Genomic DNA, 18,114 nt, shown 5'->3' on the forward strand with positions numbered 1-18,114 from the left:
AGAACCAAGCCATGAGGGCTATTTTAACAAAATAATGTACATTTTGAAGTATATCTAATTGAAGATTCTTGGATGCGGCTTTATTGCAGCTAACTTAATGCGGCATTCCAACATGAAAAGGTTCCCCACCCCTGCTCTATACAATTTTTTACCAAGGTCAATTAACCGACAAACTTGTACGTCTTTGGAGTGTGGGAGGAAACTGGAGCCCTGAAGAAAAAAACCACACGGGACACGGGGAAAACGCACGAACTCCGTACAGACAGCGCCCGTAGTCAGCATTGAACCCGGGACTTTGGCGCTGTGAGGCGGCGACTCTACCGCCGCGCCACCCTGTTGCTAACACACGTTGACCACCAGCTTGACGCACGCATGGTTCGCAAAAATAAAACAAACCGAGTTACGGTTCAGTAAGAATCGTGTTAAATTTATTTATGTAATACATTGTAGAAAGCCATTCTTAAAGCTACATCTGTACAACCCACCTTACCACTGAGACACCTCTCAGTATATACATCTGTTGCAAGCATGACCCCATCGAAGCGCTAACTCTGCCAAGGGTAGATGCAAGTCACAGGGACTCACTAATACAGTTACATTCAAAAAAAAAAGAAAAAAAAAGAAAGGTTGACATGGGTAGAAGATCCTTAAGTGAATGACAATGAGAATGGCACACAAATCACAGGCACGGGACCCTAGCCATTTCCTTTATTCTGTAGCTCACGGACACTGTACAGCATCAAAGAAGATTTAGCTCAACAGCAGTTCTCTCGCAAAGGAAAAAAAGAAACAGAAAAAAAAATTCCGACGTGTTAGCTGGAATATCAACAACACTAACACTACATTTTACTGCATAGTAAGCCTGCTTTATAACTCATCCCCACCTTGTCACTTTCACCCCGACCCTAGCCCGCCCGCCCAAAAATAAAACCGAAATACCAAACCAGCATGGTATTTGCACCCTTGCAAAGTAGCTCAAATCGACCAAGACAGAAGCACCTATGTAAGTAACCCCTATCCCCTTTTCACATCAGTCAGCACATATAGGTTAATAGCATGTCGCAATTTAAAAAGGACATCATAATCTGCACAAAAATCACAAGATTACAATACAACCTGCTAACAAACTACCTGATAAATAGCAATGGGGAAGAGGGGGAGGGGGGAAGGGGAGGAGGAGGAAGAGGAGACAAGTATCATGCACTAGATACAGAGAAACCCTAACGATTCACAAAAAACATTCATTGATAAACCATGTAGTGAGAACAGTTAAAATGCTCATCAGGAATACACGTTTTTGATTCTTAGTTTTCGCTTCTTCCAGTTCAGGCAACTACTTGTGTTACAGCACAGCTGTTCAAAAAAGGCGAGGATGAGCAGAATAAATGGTACACGGAGTGTCTCGGCCAAGCTGAACACCACGCACAGCAGGAGCTGTCGTATGCTGTCCAGCTCGGGAGATTAGACTACTGTTTAGAACGAGCGCTCTTTTTTTTTTGTTGTTGTTTATTTTTTTTTTAGTTTTGCATCTGTTCGAAGAACTTGTAGGTGGGGTTTTCGTAGCCGTTCTGCTGCATCTTTGAGAGGTGGCGCTCCTCAGGAGTCACGGCAGCATCGACCTGCTGGGGGGGGGGGAGAGAAGGGACATTCGCTCAGAGACTAAAAAAAAATAATCGTGTCTTTAATGGAAAGAATCCAAATCATCAAAGGAGTGCGGGCCAGCGGTCGACCTATTAACAGAAGGTAGACAAAAAAGCTGGAGAAACTCAGCGGGTGAAGCAGCATCTATGGGGCGAAGGGAATGGGCAACGTTTCGGGGCCGAAACCCGTAGGGTGGGACAGCGAGAAGAAAGGAAAAAGGAAGAGGAGGAGCCCGAGGGCTGAGGGAGAGCAAGGGCTACCGGAAAATGGAGAATTCAATGTTTATGCCGCTAGGGTGCAGACTGCCCAAGCGGAATATGAGGTGCTGCTCCTCCAATTTCCGGTGGCGCTCACTCTGGCCATGTAGGAGGCCCAGGACAGAGAGGTCGGATTCGGAATGGGCGGGGGAAGTTGAAGTGCTGAGCCACCGGGAGATCAGGTTTGGTTAATGCGGACCGAGCGGAGGTGTTCGGCGAAACGATCGCCAAGCCTACGCTTGGTCTATTAACAGAGTTTGATCTCACTCCAATTTAATGAAGATTCGTTGGTGCGGGTGTCGGGGGTTATGGGGAGAAGGCAGGAGAATGGGGTTGGGAGGGAAAGATAGATCAGCCATGATTGAATGGCGGAGTGCTTAATGGGCCGAATGGCCTAATTCTGTTCCTTGAACATATGAACATTGACATAACCCTGTGGAAATGTTTTAGTTTAAAAAAAAGAGATATAGCGTAGACAAAGGCCCGTCAGGCCACCAAGTCCTCGCTGACTATCAAACACCCGTACACTCGTTCTATCCTACACAAACTAGGGACAATTTACAGAGCCCAATGAACCTACAGACCAGCACGTCTTTGGAGTGTGAGAGACACCAGGCCACGGGGAGAAGGTCCAAACTCTGTGCAGACAAGCTCCCGTAGTCAAGATCAAACCCGGGTCTCTGGTGCTGTGAGGCAGCAACTCTACCGCTGTGCCACCTTCCCGCACTCAGTGAGAGGATGTCAAACTGATCGTTCTTTCCTCAACTGCTTAAGCACGGCTGATGTTTTAAAAGGCTTAATGGAGACGTCTGTGGGCTTGACATTAGTGGGAAGAAACAACATCAAAGCCAAGGCACAGAGGATATCGGCAAGCACAGAGAAGCAACCCGGAGCTCAGTTGTTTAAAGCAGGTTAGTATCTTCTGTGCATTGTTGGCTGCTTCTGGCAAATTAAAACAGGAACATGCTTGCTGTAAACTAATTTCTACACACACCTGGAACATTGTGTGCAGTTGCAGTCACCGCACTGTCGAAGGGATTTGGTAAAGTTAGTGGTCTTTGGGTTTGATTTAAAATATAGAGGTGCAGAGTGGAATCTGGGTTGATCAGCGGGTCAGGAAGCATCGCTGGAGAACATGGATGTGGACATGGATGTGGACATTGGATTGGGATCCTTTCGCAGACTGATGAACGACAGGAACGATGCAACGTTGGAAAACAAGAGACCTGGGCAGCCAATTGTCCCTTGATATTTAAAGGTGTGTTTAGTTAGCTCCTGAAACACTGGCACAATGATGCAGCGGCCTAAAGGCCCTGTCCCACTTCCCCTAGTTAATTACGAGCTCTCCGGAGTTTTCCCCTTGATTCGAACTCGGGGAATGTCGGTAGCAGTCCGTAGATGTTTCGTAGCGGCTCGTTATGCCACTCGGGGCATCGGGTAAGTCGGGACGTTTTTATCAACATGATGTTGAAAAATGTCCACGAGGTAAATAAATAGCCCCGAGTATCTACGAACGGCTGTTACCGTAATTCTCCGAGTTCGAATCAAGGGGGAAAACTCGGGAGAGTTTGTGAGTAACTCGGGAAAGTGGGACAGGGGGCTTTGCAGCGCCAGAGACTACGGGTGCTGTCTGTGCCGAGTTTGTACCATCTCCCCGTGACCTGCGTGGGCTTTCTCCGGGAGCTCTGGTTTTAGTCCACCTACACCCTAAAGATGTGGTGCTGGAAAGATCTATTGCCACGGTTGTTACTCAGTGCTGGGCCGGATAGGCTGGGTCTGTCTGTCTGTCTGTCTACCTAGGAGCGAAGGAGGCTGAGGGGCAAGATGATAGTTATATACAAAGGTAGATAGGATAGCTAGTATCCAGTCCCTCATGTAAGGGGTGTCAAAAACTAGAGGGCAGAACTTTAAAGGCAGGGGTTAGAGGAATGGTAGGGGTATCTAAATTGGTTGAAAGTTAGAGACGAGGGTTGTAAAAAGGGGGTCTAAGCAGTCATTTCTTCACACAAGCTATTTGGAATCTGTAATGAGTTGCCAGAGGTGGAGGCAGGAGCAGTAGCAGTGGTAACATTGAGGAGACAGTGGTTCGGAGAAACAATATGGAAACTTTTTCCCGCCTTCCATCACAGTGAGGAATGTGGAGGAGTCACTGTGGTGGATGTTTACGTTAAAATGTGTTTTGTGTGTTCTGTTGCTTGTGTATTTGTATGACTGACTTGGCAAATGGAAATTCCTCGTATGTTGCAAAACATGTGTGGCTAATAAATGTATTATTGTGATTGATTGTGAAACAGGCCCTTTGGCCCACATCGCCCGTTCACAGTGGTTCTATGTTATTCACACTCTGCACGCTAGGGGCGGTTTACAGAGGTCAAATAAAGTACAAACCCCCACGGGGAGGAAACCGGACCACCCGGAGGAGCCCCCCCCCCCCCTTCCACCTCCAGGTCACAGGGAGAACCTGCAAACACCAGACACAGACAACACCCGAGGCCAGGATCGCACCCGGGTCTCTGGTGCTGTGAGGCAGCGACTCTATCAGCTGCGCCACCCATCTTGACGGATACTTGAATGGACAGGGCACAGAGGGATATGGAATTAATGCAGGCAAGAGGGATCAGTGCAGATAGGCATGGTGTTCAGCGTATATGTGGTAGGCTGACAGGCCTGTCACGATGTGTAGGCAAGAACGGCAGATGCTGGTTTAAATAGAAGGTAGACACAAAATAATGCAGTAACTCAGCGGGACAGGCAGAATCTCTGGAGAGAAGGAATGAGTGACGTTTCGGTTCGAGACCCTTCTTCAGACCTGTCGCTGTGCTGTGTGCGATTCTACGAGGATGTAAAAACTAGCAGGACCAGCTATTCCACAGAGCTGGTGCAGGACTGCTCCGCTGAAGAATGTTGATCAGCAGCCAGGACAATGTATTCCGTACAAAACTGCTGCTGCTGCTGCTTCTGCCGTGTGTGGGGATGGAGTATTGAACTCCTAAATGGTGTGTCTCATCTGTATTCACCTATTCGTGCTTCTCACAGCGTCTCCAGGGACCGCTGGCAATCATACGAGAACTCATTGCTGGCAGCTGCACTTAACCAGGGAGCAGGAGCTGTGGCTGAATCGCTGTTGCTGCCAGCACAGATGGTGGGAGGGTGGGGGTTGGGGGGGGGAAATGGAAATGTGCAGCATTACTGACAGGTCCCGGGTTCAGGCAGAGGGGCTCTGGCAGTGAACAGGAACAGGACTATGTAGATTAACCCTTATTCATCCATGACTAGAAATCCTTGTAGAGATGTCACGGCCGTGGGTGCTGGCATTTCGTTGATGGCAATGGTTTTAGACGGGTCCGTTGTTGGTGAATACGTGGCCCACGTGAGTCACTTTGTCGACTCGAAACCTGCACTCGAGGGGGTTGAGTTTGAGATTTCCCTCCCTGGCACGATCCAAGACCTGCTTCAGGTTTTGAGTCATGCTCCATCCCTGCCTTCCCCTGGGCCCACATCTCCACCGGTGTCTTCTCCTCCGTGTTCATCCGATAAAGGACTTGCTCCCTCAGATATGGATGAGGTGCACGAGGGGTATTATGCCCCTGTCCCACTTAGGAAACCTGAACGGAAACCTCTGGAGGCTTTGCGCCCCACCCAAGGTTTCCGTGCGGTTCCCGGAGGTTTTTGTCAGTCTCCCTACGTGCTTCCACTACCTGCAACCTCCGGCAACCACCTGCAACCTCCGGCAACCACCTGCAACCTCCGGGAACCGCACGGGGACCTTGGGTGGGGCGCAAAGTCTCCAGAGGTTTCCGTTCAGGTTTCCTAAGTGGGACAGGGCATTACCGTACCAGCGCAGTTTTGGTCCCCTAATTTGAGGAAGGACATTCTTGCTATTGAGGGAGTGCAGCGTAGGTTTACAAGGTTAATTCCCAGGATGGCGAGACTGTCATATGCTGAGAGAATGGACCGGCTGGGCTTGTACAATCTTGAGTTTAGAAGGATGAGAGGGGATCTTATTGAGACATATAAGATTGTTAAGGGCTTGGATACGCTAGAGGCAGGAAACATGTTCCCGATGTTGGGGGAGTCCCGAACCAGGGGCCACAGTTTAAAAATAAGGGGTAAGCCATTTAGAACGGAGACGAGGAAACACTTTTTCTCACAGAGAGTTGTGAGTCTGTGGAATTCTCTGCCTCAGAGGGCAGTTCTCTGGATACTTTCAAGCGAGAGCTAGATAGGGCTCTTAAAGATAGCGGAGTCAGGGGTTATGGGGTGAAGGCAGGAACAGGGTACTGATTGGGGATGATCAGCCATGATCACATTGAATGGCGGTGCTGGCTCGAAGGGCCGAATGGCCTACTCCTGCACCTATTGTCTATTGTGTCTGCAAGCCAAACCCGCTGATTGGAAAATTCACCGTCTACACTGTGACCCGTCTTGTTTTATGTGCTCACATATGCACAAGCATGTAGACGTAAAATAATGAGTGCCAGCACCTACGGACATGACAGGTCTACAATGATTTCTCGACATGGATAAATAAGGGTTAATCTACAGACTGGGAATGAGGAAACGCGAGCTGTTCGAGGCTGGGCTTCTTCCACCTCATTCCCACAGCTGCTTGTGTTTAGTTCAGAGATACAGTGTGGAAACGGGCCCTTTGGCCCATCCAGTCCGTGCCGACCAGCGATCCCCGCACTCTATCACTATCCTACACACGCCAGGGACAACTTACAATTTTACCAAAGCCAATTAGCCTACAGGCCTTTGTACGCCTACGGAGTGTGGGGAGGAGACCAGAGCAGCTGGAGAAAACCCACGCAGGTCACGGGGAGAATGTACAAACAGCGCAGTCAGGATGGAACCCGGGCCTCTGACGCTGTGAGGCAGCAACTCTACCGCTGCGACACCATGGTCTTTGGGTTTCATTTAGAATAGAGAGATGCAGAGCAGAATCTGAGTTGCTCATCTCTGGAGAACATGGATGTGGAAGACAAGAGACCCAGGTAGCCAATAGTTCCTTGATATTTAAAGACGTGGTTAGTTAGCTCCTGAAACACCGGCACGATGGCGCAGCGGCCTTACAGCGCCAGAGACTACGGGCGCTGTCCGTGCCGAGTTTGTACGTTCTCCCCGTGACCTGCGTGGGTTTTCTCCGGAAGCTCTGGTTTCCTCCCACACCCCAAATATGTACAGGTTTGTGGGCTAATTGGCTTGGTAAAAAATTGTAAATCCTCCCTAGTGTGTGTAGGGTATAATTTATGCCCCTGTCCCACTTAGGAAACCTGAACGGAAACCTCTGGAGACTTTGCGCCCCACCCAAGGTTTCCGTGAGGTTCCCGGAGGTTTTTGTCAGTCTCCCTACCTGCGTCCACTACCTGCAACCTCCGACAACCACTTGCAACCTCCTGGAACCGCACGGAAACCTTGGGTGGGGCGCAAAAGGTTTCCTAAGTGGGACAGGGGCATTTAGTGTACGGGGATCGCTGGACGTCATGGGCTCAGTGGACTGAATGGCCTGTTTCCGTGCTGTACCTATGAATCAAAAACTAAAAAAAACACACCCCCCCTCCCCCTCATGAATAGATCCGTATGTAAGGCTTGTGTTGAGGGCTCCAGTGTGACAACTTGGAACTAATTCCCACATTCGACGCACCCGCCACAGTTTGCTAACCCCACGCTGCAGTTTCCGCGTCGAGAGGCCCAGGAAGCGGTGCCGATGATGACACGTGTGCCGGGGATGAGCGATGAAAATTGCCAGGATAAATCACTTGCTTGCCGCGATTGAAAAATGTTCACCCAGGCCCAGCGTCAAGACACGATGATAGCTCAGCGATAAATCAAAGCCGCGGGAGGGAGGTGGTGAGGGGAGCGGAGGGGAAGCGGAAGAAGAACGCCGACTTAAAAAAATAAAACAGCCGGCAAATATAAAGGGTGCGATTGGACTGGTTACTTGGGTCTCAGCGGCTAATGAACGACTTACCTCAACCACCCCGTGATGGATAGATGTGTACTGCTTCTTTTTGAGCATCACCAGAGTGATGACAATCACAGTCGCTATGACGACGCCTCCAACCATGAGACCAATGATAGCTCCTTTATTTGATCCAACATCCTCTGGGAAAAACACCTACAAAGAAACGCATAAATAATAACCCGTTCCTGCCAGGTCCCGCGAGCAAACCGCGAGAATGTTATGGAACCGTGGCCGATCTCACAGGCTCATTTTCGCAGCGAGCAGCGGATTTTATAACCCGTGCATGTGGCCCCATCCTTGTATGGAGAATCCAGCCTCTTTATATATCATTAGCAAAACAGCTGCCTGTCTATGTTTCATTAATCCCCAAACATACAAGATCCTTAATCCTTCGAGAACGGTGGTGACATTTCGCGAAACCAAATATCTTCAATTTATTTCCAAAGGACCGTGCATCCGCACACAAACATTTTTAAACGCTGCCTAAAAATTCAATTAGTGCAACATAGACAGGCAGAGATATATATACATTTTTTTTTTAATGGAAAGCACTCAGCGAAAAGCATTTTTCATCGTTCTGCAAGACCCGCCCTGCGCTGAATGGCAAATCGGTTGACATTCAAAGGGGCAATCTTCCAAAATAATTGAAACTGACAACAACCAGATTACATTTATTCCCAGTTGCATCAATTAAATTAGCACATCTAAGACTTAAGATAAAGGCATGCAATCAAGCCCATTCTGAAGTCTGAATTCAGAAATTGACGGCCTGATTAAATATTTAAAATTTAAAATAGGGTTAGTGACTGGCCCCCAATAAACAGGTTAAAAAGCAATAGTTCTCCAAAACAGGCATCAATAGACAATAGTTGCAGGAGTAGGCCATTCGGCCCTTCGAGCCAGCACCGCCATTCACTGTGATCATGGTTGATCACCCACAATCAGTAACCCCCCCGTTCCTGCCTTCTCCCCATATCCCCTGAATCCTCTATCTTTAAGAGCTCTATCCAACTCTCTCTTGAAAGCATCCAGAGAATTGGCCTCCGCCGCCTTCTGAGGCAGAGAATTCCACAGATTCACAACTCTCTGGGTGAAAAACGTTTTTCCTCAACTCCGTTCTAAACGGCCGACCCACTTATTCTTAAACTGTGACCAGAGCAATTGAAACAACATTTTGCAAAGGTTTAGATTACAACATTGAAGCAAAGAACAGGGAAAAAAAACACAATGGAATGTGCTTGAGGCTCCTGCCCATTGCTCCAAGGTTCAAAGTGTCACAGAACGGCTGCCTGATATTCATCATCATGGAATAGAATGGGAACAGAATGTGAACAATTTATTAAATGGTGGAGTCATTCAGTCCGCCTGCTGCCTTGAACTGAGGTTTAAGCTGATCGGAGCTGATGCATCCCTTAACACTTGTTAAATGACTTGCAACATCTTGCTAATGCCACTCACCAGCTTCTGATGGTGCACCTCATACCCAGAGTCCTGACGGAATTCAGTTTCCATCTTCACTTCAGCGATTTCCTCCATCTTAATCCCGGTGAGTCCAGACCCTAAGTAACATACAGAGAGCCGTTAAGGACCCCGTTCTCTAAAGAAAATTCGAGACAGACGGTGTGGTTGAGATCTAGGCGAATATACCTATCCACTGATGGACACTATGACTGGCCTCAGTTGCAAGGCTGGGAAGAGAAAATTATTTGGCAGCGAAGCTGTGCTCAAATTAGACGGGTGCAAGAGATGCAGTGAGAGCGGGAGATGCAGAAATCCTAGCTCCTCAGGTCAGTTTAGTTTAGTGTATTGTCACGTGCACCGAGGTACAGTGAAAAGCTTTCGTTGCGTGCTAACCAGTCAGCGGAAAGAGAGTGTGTGATTACAATCGAGCCATTTACAGTGTACGGATACATGATAAGGGGATAACTTTCAGTGCACGATAAGGTCTGATCAAAGATAGTCCGAGGGTCACCAATGAGGTAGATATTTTTCAGGACTCTCAGCCAGCTCAGATTCAGATTCAGATTCAACTTTATTGTCATTGTGCAGTGTACAGTACAGAGACAACGAAAAGCGGTTAGCATCTCACCCAGAAGAGCAAAAATAGAATATGAGCAATAAATATATATACGTACATACAGCCGTTGTAGTGCAATTTTTTTTCTGGGGGAAGGAGTGTCCGGGGGGGGGTGACTGGCAATCACCGAGGTACAGAGTTAAGTAATGTAACAGCCGCAGGGAAGAAGCTGTTCCTGGACCTGCTGGTCCATCAACGGAGAGACCTGTAGCGCCTCCCGGATGGTAGGAGGGTAAACAGCCTGTCGCTGGGGTGAGAGCAGTCCTTGACGATGCTGCTAGTTTATTGTCACGTGTACTGAGGTACAGTGAAAAGCATTTGTTGCGTGGTGTCCAGCCAGCGAGTGTGAAGACCCACAGATGATGCCTTACAAAAGAGCTCCCTCCAACCTAATTGGGCATTTCATCCTTGGGCAGGCCTCGCAGATTGTAGGTAGAACCCAAGGAGAAGTTATTCTGACAAAGCAAGACACAGTTAGCGTTGGTTAAAAGCCAAGCCAATGGATACCTGGTCGAGTGGTAAGCCCTCGGTCTGGAACTGGCCGTGCATCCACTGGTTCAACTGCGAGTGGTTATTGGGAGAGAAACAAAAGAGCAAGTAAAAAAATCACCAGCTGGCAGGAGAGACAAATTAGCAGCAACTGAAGGAAGCACGAGCAGTGTATTAAAGCCTTTCCCATAACCACGTCTAAATCCCCCCCCCTCCCCCCCCCGACAATCCAAACGGTCGGCATCATAAGCTCATAATTAGGCCATTCGGCCCATCAAGTCTTCTCCGCCATTCAATCATGGCCAATCTATCTCTCCCTCCTAGCCCCATTCTCCTGCCTTCGCCCCATAACCCCTGACTCCCGCACTAATCAAATCATGACGTGGCCAAGAAACTGGAACCATTGACGGGTTCAGTCCCCGCTTCACTGTTATTCTTTCCCGTGCCTTGGTGAGTTCATAAGTTCTAGGAGCAGAATTAGGCCATTCGGCCCGTCAAGTCTACTCCGCCATTCAATCATGGCAGATCTATCCCTCCCTTTTAACCCCATTCATAGAAACATAGAAAATAGGTGCAGGAGTAGGCCATTCGGCCCTTCGAGGCTGCACCGCCATTCAATATAATCATGGCTGATCACCCAACTCAGTATCCTGTACCTGCCTTCTCTCCATACCCCCTGATCCCTTTAGCCACAAGGGCCACATCTAACTCCCTCTTAAATATAGCCAATGAACTGTGTGGCCGCAACTACCTTCTGTGGCAGAGAATTCCACAGATTCACCACTCTCTGTTTTCTTCATCTCGGTCCTGAAAGATTTCCCCCTTATCCTTAAACTGCGACCCCTTGTTCTGGACTTCCCCAACATCGGAAACAATCTTCCTGCATCTCCTGCCTGCTCCCCATAACCCCTGACACCCGTACTAATCGAGACCCAAAGGACAGTTGAACCCAAACCACACGCTTTAGTTAAACTTACACCACGGTTGAGTGCTGAAGAGGAAAAAGTTGCGTATTTGGGTTTTTTTTGGTTTAAGTATTAGATGGTGGTTGCAATTATAAAATGTCACCACAAACGTACTCTGCAGGAGTTTATACCTGAAAACACAATGAGAGTATAAAAAGTAAAGAGACACAAGGAACTGCAGATGCTGGAACCCTGAGCAAAGCATAAAGCGCTGGAGGAACTCAACGGGTCAAACAGCATCTGTGGAAGGAATGGATGGGCGACATTTCAGGTCGGGACTTTTTTTTTTTTTTCAGACACAAAAAGCACAAGTCGGTGGAATTTTTCTCATGGCGGTTTAGCACCCTGCAATTGCTCGCCATAAACATGGGCAGCTGCCAGTCCTTGCGCAGTGCGCAGCAGCAGTGCAGAGCCGCAATCCGCTCACGTGGAAGAGGACGAGTGCAATCACTTTAGTCGGTCCGTAATAATGGGAAGGAGCAAAAGTCTGGCGCCAGGTAGGGGCGACATGGAAAAAGGAACACGTTCCTTGAAACAGCATGAAGAAATCTGCAGATGCTGGGGTGCTGCTGCTGCCTTACAGCGCCAGAGACCCGAGTTCGATCCTGACTATGGGTGCTGTCTGCATGAAGTTTGTACGTTCTCCCCGTGAGTTTTCTCTGGGTGCTCCTCCCACGCGCCAAAGATGTTCCTCCATGGCCAGAGTGAGCACCGCCGGAAATTGGAGGAGCAGCACCTCATATTCCGCTTGGGCAGTCTGCACCCTAGCGGCTTGAACAATGACTTCTCCAATTTCCGGTAGCCCTTATTGTCTCCTTCCCTTCTCAGCCCTCTGGCTCCTCCTCCTCTTCCTTTCTTCTTCCCGCCCCCTCTGTGAAACTAGATAAAATAAATCACCTCTGACTGCACGTGATCCATTCCCTCCACATATCCAAGTACCTATCTAAAAGTATCTGAAATGCCCCTATTGAATGTGCCTCCACCACCATCCATGTGTAAAAAACACTTGGCCCGCACACCCTCTTTGAACTTTGCTCCTCTCACTTTAAAGTGATATCTTCTAGTAATTAATGTTTCCATCCTGAACCCTGTGCCATTCATAAGCTTTAGATACTTTATCAAGTATCCCCTCATTGAGTGGAGGTGGAGAGGATGGTTCCCCTAGTGGGAGAGATCCCTCGAGGACCAGAGGCCGCAGCCTCAGAACGGAAGGACTTACATTGCGAAAGGAGATGAGGAATTTCTTTGGTCAAGAGGGTGGTAAATCTGTGGAATTCAAAGCCACAGAAGGCTGTGGAGGCCGCCAATGGATACTTTTAAGGCGGAGGTTGAGATTCTTGATTAGTACGGGTGTCAGAGGTTATGGGGAGAAGGCAGGAGAATGTGGTTGAGAGGGGAATGTAGATCAACCGTGGTTGAATGGCGGAGTCGACTTGATGGGCCGAATGGCCTAATTCTGCCCCTACAACTTAAGAACTTATAAACTCAGCCTCTGGTTGATTTGACATGTATAACTGAGTAATTGAAAATTATTAAAATGACAAAGTATGGGAGCTGCAATCGTAAATTTCCAGAACCTAATTATGTTTATCACAGCACAAGAGCTGGGTTGCAGAACACAATAATAATTAGGTTCAAGTTTTAAGCAGCGTTTTATTTTGAAGGTTTATTCGTTTCATCTACGCCGTCTTTTTTTAACTGCATTTGTAACAGTTCGGCATGCAGGTAGATTTGATCTATTCAATTTAATTCAATTCAACCTATCCTGCAAACCAGGACATCATTTCCATTTAGCTAGTGGAGATAAAAGAGAACTGCACACTCAGTGAGGGAGAGCGAAACAAGCGCTGAATAAAAAAATATGAGAAGTACTTTCCTCAGTCGACGGAGCCTGGGTCGACAGAGGGCGCGGCTGGGGCCTGGGTCGGGGCCAGGAGGGGACTCGGTGGTGATAGCGGAGAGGTCGGCACGGCGGATGAGGACGGACCACGTGGGAGTGAGAACGCCGGCGCGGGGGCAGGAACAAAGGAGGACCTGGCGTGGGGGAACGCCGTGAGAAGGGGGAGGGGGGAATCAGGGAAGAGCAAACTCCGACCTGGTGCGGGATACTTTGTAACTTTGTCCCGCCCTTTATGTGGCAGCTATTTGCATACCTTGCGGACGTACGCAAGCAAAGAATGTCACTGTGACTTGCCACGTGTGACAATAAAACATTCATTCATGACGTCTCTTCCTCTTTCATGAGAAGGAGATCCAGAGTTTAGAGTTTTGACAGCAGAAGGCCGGGTTGCCGGTAGTGGAGTGACTAAATATGGGAACGGGAGGCCAGGATCGGTGCCACACACAGTGGAGCAGCTGCTTCACAGGGCCAGAGGCCAGGGCTCCATCCTGACCTCGGGTGCTGTCTCTGTGTGGAGTTTGCATGTTCGCCCCGTGACGGCGTGGGTTTGCTCCAGACGTGCGGGCTTTAGGTTAATTGCCCCTAGTGTGTAGGGAGTGGATATTGGGTAGTGGGGCAACTAGTGTAAATAAGCAATTGATGGTCGGCGTGGACTCAGTGGGCTGCAGGTGCAGGAAGGAACTGCTGATGCTGGTTTCCACCGAAGATAGACACAAAATGCTGGAATAACCCAGCGGGTCAGGCAACATCGCTGAAAAAAAAGATTAGGTGATGTCTCGGGTCGAAACCCTCCTTCAAACACCTTTCTCCAGATTTGCTGCCTGACCCGCTGAGGTAGTCAAGCATTTTGAGGCAATCTTCGGTGGGCTGAAGGGTCTGTTTCCATGTTGTAGCTCTAAGCAACATTGAAAGAATGCAGATATATTGGACAGCTATGGGTCTGAGGGTTACTACAGGGGTTAGGAGGAGCAAGGTCAGGCAGGCATTTGGAAATCAAAATACTTTTAAATGGCCAGGAGGTTAATTTGTGGACCATATGATGCACAAACTTGCAGATTCCTATCAGAGTTTGATTAGCTGATCTTCGTTGAAGGGCTGCAATTAGTCCCTGAAAAATAAATTTGTTTAAGAAGGAACTGCAGATGCTGGAAAATCGAAGGTACACAAAAAAGCTGGAGAAACTCAGCGGGTGCAGCAGCATCTATGGAGCGAAGGAAAAAGGCAACGTTTCGGGCTGAAACCCTTCTAGTCTGAAGAAGGGTTTCGGCCCGAAACGTTGCCTTTTTCCTTCGCTCCATAGATGCTGCTGCACCCTTTGAGTTTCTCCAGCTTCTTTGTGTACTGCTGCTGCTGTGAACTTCAGACTTTAAGTTGTGTCAGAAGAAACTGCAGATGCTGTTTTAAACCGCAGATAAGACACAAAAAGCTGGAGTAACTCTGAGGGACAAGCAGCATCCCTGGAGAGAAGGAATGGGTGACGTTTCGCATCGAGACCTTCTGAAGAAGGGTTACTCCAGCTTTTTGTGTCTCTCCTCAGACTTTAAGTTGTTCCCATTGACCCAAAACAAAGCTGTCGGAATCTATGTGTAGGAGGGAACTACAAATGCTGGTTTACACCGAAGATAGACACAAAATGCTGGAGTATGTCAACGGGACAAGCAGCATGTTTGGAGAGAAGGAATGGCTGACATTTTGGGTCTTCGGGCCTGAAGAAGGGTCTCGACCTGAAACGTCACCCATTCCTTCTCTCCCGAGATGCTGCCTGTCCCGCTGAGTTACTCCAGCATTTTAAGTCTATCTGTTGGCATCTGTCTGCGGCTGTGAGGGGTGAGGGAAGAGGGAGAAGAAGAAAGAGAAACAGGCTTGGGTCGATGAAAAGATGGCTCCTGCATTGGTTTGTGGAGACATTTAATAATTGAACACACCAACCTCTCCAAATGGAACTGTGGAGAAAAACGTGGCAAATTCAGATTAGTATTTTACTTCAAATTAATTTGTTGCCGTATTTCCTGAAGGTCGAAAGAGACGAGCTAAATTCTGAATCATTCTTCCAACAAAGGAAATTCTTATCCAGTTTACTGCTACTCGATTAAAATGGAAACAAAACAATCAAATCCCTCCAGCTGTCAGTGGTTCAATTATGATATTAAATGCTAGTTTCAACCAATATAAAATGCACACAGTTAAATAAAGAAAATAAAGAATATATTTCAAAATGCAAAGTCTCCCGATACCAAATCCTAGCAAAATCACAGCAGTCAGGCAAACTGAATGTTACATTGCTGCCTCCAACTATTATCTGCCATCTTTATCTTAGTGCTCAGTTGCAGGTCCCGGTTTGATCTACTACCTTCGTTCTCCGTGTTGGCAGGGATGGAGTCAATGACAAATGGGTGCTGAGGCTGAAGGTCGTCCATGCTGAACTCCCCGTCATTTGCAAGGAGCTCGATGGTTGTCTTGGTCTCGGAGAGGGAAGGGACCAGCGCGTCGTTGCCGTAGCTGATGCGTGTGTCGCTGACGGAGTTTGCCATCATGTCGTCCATGTAGCTCCTCTCCTTCTGCAGCAGCTCATCTGCACAAACACAAGTCACGCTCTTGGAGTGTCGCAGCAACAGTGACTCAACGATGGAGCCGCATGCACAAGCTTCCCCCCCCCCCCCCCCCATTTTTAATTTCACGAGGCACCATCACCAGGCTTTGTCCTGCCCCTTCATTCTTCTAGCTTTTTTATCCCCCCCCCTCTCCCCGCCCCCTGCAATCAGTCTGAAGAAGGGTCCCGACCCGAAACGTCACCCGTTTCTTCTCTCCAGAGATGCTGCCTGTACAGCTGAGCTACTCCAGCATTTTGTGTCTATCTTCAGTTTAAAACAGCATCGACAGTTCCTTCCTTCCCATTCCCCCACGTTTAGTATAGAGATATAGCATGGAAACGGGCCTTCCAGTACTGACGAAGGTTCTTCCAGTACTTTGGGTTTTTTTTTTGCTCCTTTCCTTTCAGACTGGATTTACTTTAATAAAATGAAAAAGATTTTAAATAAGAGGATTATTGATTTTTCAATTTCAGATAAATGTATGAAGCCTGTTACCAAAGGTTGGTGTAAACTCAGATCATCGCTGAGCAGTAATTGCAGAGAGATTTAAAGCAGCATTCTTTTATCTGGTGTCTCAGACTTACATAACACCGCTATCTGTGATTCTGTAAACAGCGACTGACTACAAACAGCAGATATGCAGAAAACCATCCTGGGATAGAATCTGTTCATGGTGTTAAATTAAAAAAAACACCTCGTGGGTTTGGAATTTTGATTTTCATCTGGATATTCTTCCAAAGCAAGACACTCACAATATTTTAATTGCAAAGGGAAGTGCAATAACCTCACTGCAGCAAACAGCGATTGAGATTTTTCTGTTGGTATAGCACTGAGAAGTAGAAATAATTATTTTCAACGTTTTCAGCGTTGGATATAGAACATATTGTTATTGCCACAGGCACCAATTAATATCCCATCATGACTAACACTCAATTCACACAATGGTAAATTGATGTTTTAAAATACCAAAGGAAGGCAAAGGCATTGGAAATTTAGTATTCACAGTGGTGTAGCGATAGAATTGCTGCCTCACAGAGCCAGAGGCCCGGGTTCGACCCTGACCACACCGTACTGCTGTCTGTGCGGAGTTTGGACGTTCTCCCTGTGACTGCGTGGGTTTCCTCCGGGTGATCCGGTTTCCTCCCACATAAGGTCATAAGTGATAGGAGTACAATTAAGTCTACTCCGCCATTCGATCATGGCTGATCTATCTCTCCCTCCCAATCCAAATCTCCTTCCTTATCCTCATAACCTCTGACACCCGTACTAATGAAGAATCTATCTATCTCTGCCGTCAAAATATCCACTGATTTGGCATCCACAGCCTTCACCACCCTGTGATTAAAGAAATGTCTCCTCATCTCTTTCATAAAAGAACGTCCTTTAATTCTAAGCATAAGACCTCTAGTCCTAGACTCTCCCACTAGTGGAAATATCCTCCCCGCATCCACCCTATCCAGGCCTTGCAGTATTCTGTATGTTTCAATGCGGCCCCCTCTCATTCTTCTAAACTCCAGCGAGTACAGGCCCAGTGCCTACAAACGCTCATCATAGGTTAACCTACTCATTCCTGGGATCATTCTTGTAAACCTCCTCTGGACTGTCTCCAGAGCCAACACATCCTTCATCAGATATGTTGCCTAAAATTGCTCACAATATTCCAACTGTGGCCTTATAGAGCCTCCGCATTGCATCGCCATTTTTGCATACAAGCCCTCCTTGTATACAATGCTAGCATTGAATTTGCTTTCATTACTACCAATGTCGACTTGCAGATTAACTTTTGGGAATCCAACACCATCACTCCCAAGTCCCTTTACACCTCCGATTTCTGGATTCTCACCCCATTTAGAAAATAGCCTACACCTTTATTCCTACTACCGACCTATCCTCAACATCCTCATCCTCCTTGACCTGAGCGCAGCCTTCGATACAGTGAACCATAACATCCTGCTCACCAGACTCAAAGACCTCGGCATTGAAGGCTCTGCACTCAGCTGGCTCCGTTCCTACCGTTCCAACAGATCCCACTTCATCTCTCTCCACAACCAAACCTCTGCTACAGCCACAGTCACTCAAGGCTCCGTACTCGGCCCCCTCCACTTCATCATCTACATCCTCCCCCATGGTCAGATACTCCGCCACTTCAATCTGGACTTCCACTGTTACGCTGATGACACCCAGATCTACCTCGGCACCAAATCCCCCCACAAACCCCCCCTCTCCCAT

The 18,114-nt window shown here is 47.9% G+C and overlaps 1 protein-coding gene across 6 annotated transcripts in view; it reads right to left on the reverse strand.

Annotated features, from left to right (window-relative positions):
- Nucleotides 1-406: 406 nt before the first annotated feature.
- Nucleotides 407-18,114, reverse strand: part of LOC129703041 (amyloid-beta precursor protein-like) — a 162,891-nt gene continuing 145,183 nt past the window's right edge. For 3 of the 6 annotated variants that reach the window (XM_055645224.1, XM_055645228.1, XM_055645226.1), the window contains 5 exons: nucleotides 15,645-15,866; nucleotides 10,448-10,501; nucleotides 9,322-9,422; nucleotides 7,870-8,016; nucleotides 407-1,619 (listed from right to left, as the gene is read on the reverse strand). In XM_055645224.1, the coding sequence (XP_055501199.1) occupies nucleotides 1,518-1,619; nucleotides 7,870-8,016; nucleotides 9,322-9,422; nucleotides 10,448-10,501; nucleotides 15,645-15,866 (626 nt within the window). In that variant the 3' untranslated portion in view covers nucleotides 407-1,517. The remainder of the gene's footprint in view (nucleotides 1,620-7,869; nucleotides 8,017-9,321; nucleotides 9,423-10,447; nucleotides 10,502-15,644; nucleotides 15,867-18,114) is intronic. The other 3 variants (XM_055645225.1, XM_055645229.1, XM_055645227.1) reach the window with 1 other exon arrangement.

Source organism: Leucoraja erinacea, chromosome 13 (assembly GCF_028641065.1).
Source record: "Leucoraja erinacea ecotype New England chromosome 13, Leri_hhj_1, whole genome shotgun sequence".
Taxonomy (NCBI): Eukaryota; Metazoa; Chordata; class Chondrichthyes; order Rajiformes; family Rajidae; genus Leucoraja; species Leucoraja erinaceus.